This window comes from Rutidosis leptorrhynchoides, chromosome 1 (assembly GCF_046630445.1).
Source record: "Rutidosis leptorrhynchoides isolate AG116_Rl617_1_P2 chromosome 1, CSIRO_AGI_Rlap_v1, whole genome shotgun sequence".
In the NCBI taxonomy this organism is placed as follows: domain Eukaryota; kingdom Viridiplantae; phylum Streptophyta; class Magnoliopsida; order Asterales; family Asteraceae; genus Rutidosis; species Rutidosis leptorrhynchoides.
The window spans coordinates 457,134,008-457,137,243 of NC_092333.1; the positions used below are offsets into that span (position 1 = coordinate 457,134,008).

General features: G+C 41.3%; 1 protein-coding gene across 1 annotated transcript; it reads right to left on the reverse strand.

Annotated features, from left to right (window-relative positions):
- Positions 1-349: 349 nt before the first annotated feature.
- LOC139903917 (uncharacterized) lies at positions 350-1,210 on the reverse strand. Its single transcript, XM_071885843.1, has one exon. The coding sequence runs from the start codon at positions 1,208-1,210 to the stop codon at positions 350-352; it is 861 nt and encodes a 286-aa protein (XP_071741944.1).
- Positions 1,211-3,236: the final 2,026 nt, after the last annotated feature.

The window sequence follows — 3,236 nt, forward strand, 5'->3', positions numbered from 1 at the left end:
ATCCCAGCCTTGCTTTGATTCCTAAAACGATATCTCGATTCGTAACCTCACATTGACCATTCGCCTGAGGGTGTGCGACTGATGTAAATGTTTGCTTTATATTCAATTCTTGGCACCAGCCACTAAATGGATTTCCTTCGAATTAAGTACCATTGTCGCTTACTATTTCATATGGTATTCCAAACCGACAGACGATGTTTTCTCACACAAAATTTCGAATTTGCTTGCCCGAAATTGTCTTTAGCGGTTTGGCCTCTACCCATTTCGTGAAATAATCAATGGCCACTACCAGGAATTTTACACCCCCTGGTCCTGCGGGGAATGGCCCCACTATGTCAATTGCCCACTTTCAGAATGGCCATGGAGACGCGACCGGTATCATAGCATGTCGCGGAGCCTTGCTTACTGGTGCATGAAGTTGACACGATTGACACTTGCGTACTACCTCTGCGGCATCTCTGTACATTAACGGCCAGTAATACCCAATCTGCATTATTTTGGACGCAACTGTTTTGTGTCCCGAATGCAGTGCGCACATTCCCTCGTGTACTTCCCGTATAATTGACTCCGCTTGAGTTGGATTGAGACACCGCAAGTGAGGCCCCAAAAAAGATTTTCTGTATAGGACTCCCTTGTCTAACAGATACATTGGTGCTTTCATCTTAATCTTTCTTGCTTCACTTGAATATATCGGTAATGTACCTTTGGTCAGAAATTCTATAATTGGTGTCATCCAACTCCGCTCTTCTTCTTCAACCGCAGCCGAAACACTGTCTTCTTCAATAGATTTTACTTTAACTTCCTCAACCCAAATTTCTTTCTTAAAATGACTGAATATTAATGCGGATAACTTACTTAGTGCATCCACCTTTTTATTCAGCGTCCTCGAAACCTGAGTTATCTGGAATAAATCGAAGTCGACTGCTAGCTCTTGCACAAGCTTTAAGTATTTTTGCATCGACTCATCGTGTGCTTCAAATATTCTGTTAAATTGGTTTGCAACCAACTGCGAATCAACATATACTGATAGTTCCTTAACCTCCAGATATTTTGCTACCCGCATCCCAGATAACAATGCTTCATATTCAGCTTCATTATTTGTGACAGGGAAGCTGAATCGCAGTGCAAAGGTATACTCTTCCCTTTCTGGACTTTTTAGGACTATTCCTGCCCCTACGCCTTCTGGACCACAAGCCCCATCTGTGTGCATTTCCCACAGCTGTTCGAGCGGAGGTGGTATTTCTTTCGATTCATGCGAGACTTCGATATCTCCGGCTGTTTCAGCCAGATAATCTGCTAGGACTTGTCCTTTTACCGCACTTCATGGTGAGAAACTTATTTCATGCTCTCCCAATTCAATAGCCCATTTGGCCATGCGACTAAAATTTTCTAGTTTATATAGCACCTGCTCAACAAGTATCAGCGAATGTGAATTTGCTAGAACTTATCAAGCAATTTTGTGTTTATTGACAACAAATAGTTGTTTGTCATACCTGCTTTATTGGATGATCTGTTAGGACCCTTATTGGGTGCGCTTGGAAATATCTCCGCAAGCGCCTAGCCGTATGCACGAGTGCATAAACCAGTTTTTCGATTGCAGGATAATTTAATTCGCTCCCTGTCAAAGCTTTGCTAACAAAATACACAGGCATTTTCACCTGTTCGCACAACATATTTATATAATTTTAAATGCTTATTGATTGAAAATTAGCTATATTTAATTTTTATAGTGCGTACCTGTCCTCTGTCCGCTATCAACACTGAACTTATTGCTTCCTTTGATGCCGATAAGTATAGTATCAACGTTTCTCCAGTAATTGGCGCAGTCATTGTTGGCAGCTCTTTCAGCAACTTTTTCATTTCTTGAAACGCCACTTCTGCTTCCTCTGTCCACTTGAAGTCCATTTTCTTCAAGCAATTCTTCAATGTTCAGAAAAGGGGAGTGACCTCTCTACGGATTTGGATAGGAACCTTGTCAAGGCCTCCAACTTACCCGTTAAGCTTTGCACTTCTTTTTTATTTCTTGGTGATGGCATATTCTCGATTGCCTCTATTTTCTTTGGATTTGCACGTATCCCTCGTTCAGTTATTATATGACCAAGAAACTTCGCTTCTTCTTCTCCAAAACTGCACTTCGACGGGTTAAGCTTCATATTAATCTTTCTTAACGACGCAAACGTTTCTAATATGTCCTCCAACAAACCTTGTTCTGTTGTGCTTTTTATGACCAGGTCGTCAACATATGCTTCTAAATTTCTTCCAATCTGACCTTTGAAAGCTTCATCTATTACCCGTTGGTAAGTTGCTCCAGCATTTTTTAAACCAAATGTCATCTTTATATAGCAGTATATGCCTTGACTTATGTGGAAAGCAGTCTTATCCTCATCATTCGCTGCCATATGTATTTGATGGTATCCTTTGTACGCATCTAGGAAACATTTGTATCGGAAGCCAACTAACGATTCAACTTTCCAGTCTATTTCTGGCAGTGGATAATTGTCCTTAGGGCAAGCTTTATTAATATCCGTGAAGTCAATACACATACGCTAAGACCCATCAGGCTTTTTTTTACCAACACTGGGTTTGCTACCCACGTTTGATACCTTACTTCTCGCAAGATGTTTTCTTTGACCAACTTGTCGACTTCTGCTTTCAACCATTCGCTTCTTTTAGGAGCTATGCCGCGTTTCTTTTGTCGTACTGGCATCAGACTAGGATTTGCGTTAAGCTTGTGCTCAGCAATTTCCCTTGGTACACCCGTCATGTCTGCTTCTTTCCAAGCAAATACGTCTGTATTAGAAGCTAATATATTGCGAAGCTTAAACTTCGTCTCATCAGACAATCCTCCGTCAATTTTAATTTTCTGCTCTGGATGCCGTGGGTGTGCAATGATCATGCAGCTTCTAAGTTGCTCTGCCTCACTCGGCTGCTGCTTTGCATGTTCCACGGCCGCAACGCTTGCATCTTGCTTTTCTGACCTGATCGTTGCAATTCCCAATGGTGTTGGGAATTTGATAAGGCCATGTACCGTGGATGGGATAGCTGTTAATTTTTACAAAGTCGTGTGACCCAAAAGCGCATTATACTTTGATTAGGACCTTATAACGGCAAATTCTACTATTGTACTTCTCACTAATTCCTTATTATCATCGTCCACCAGCTCCAACTCTAATTCAATGATCCCGATTGTCTTTCTTGAAGGATAATGCTATGAAATATATGTTCGTTTTTAGCAT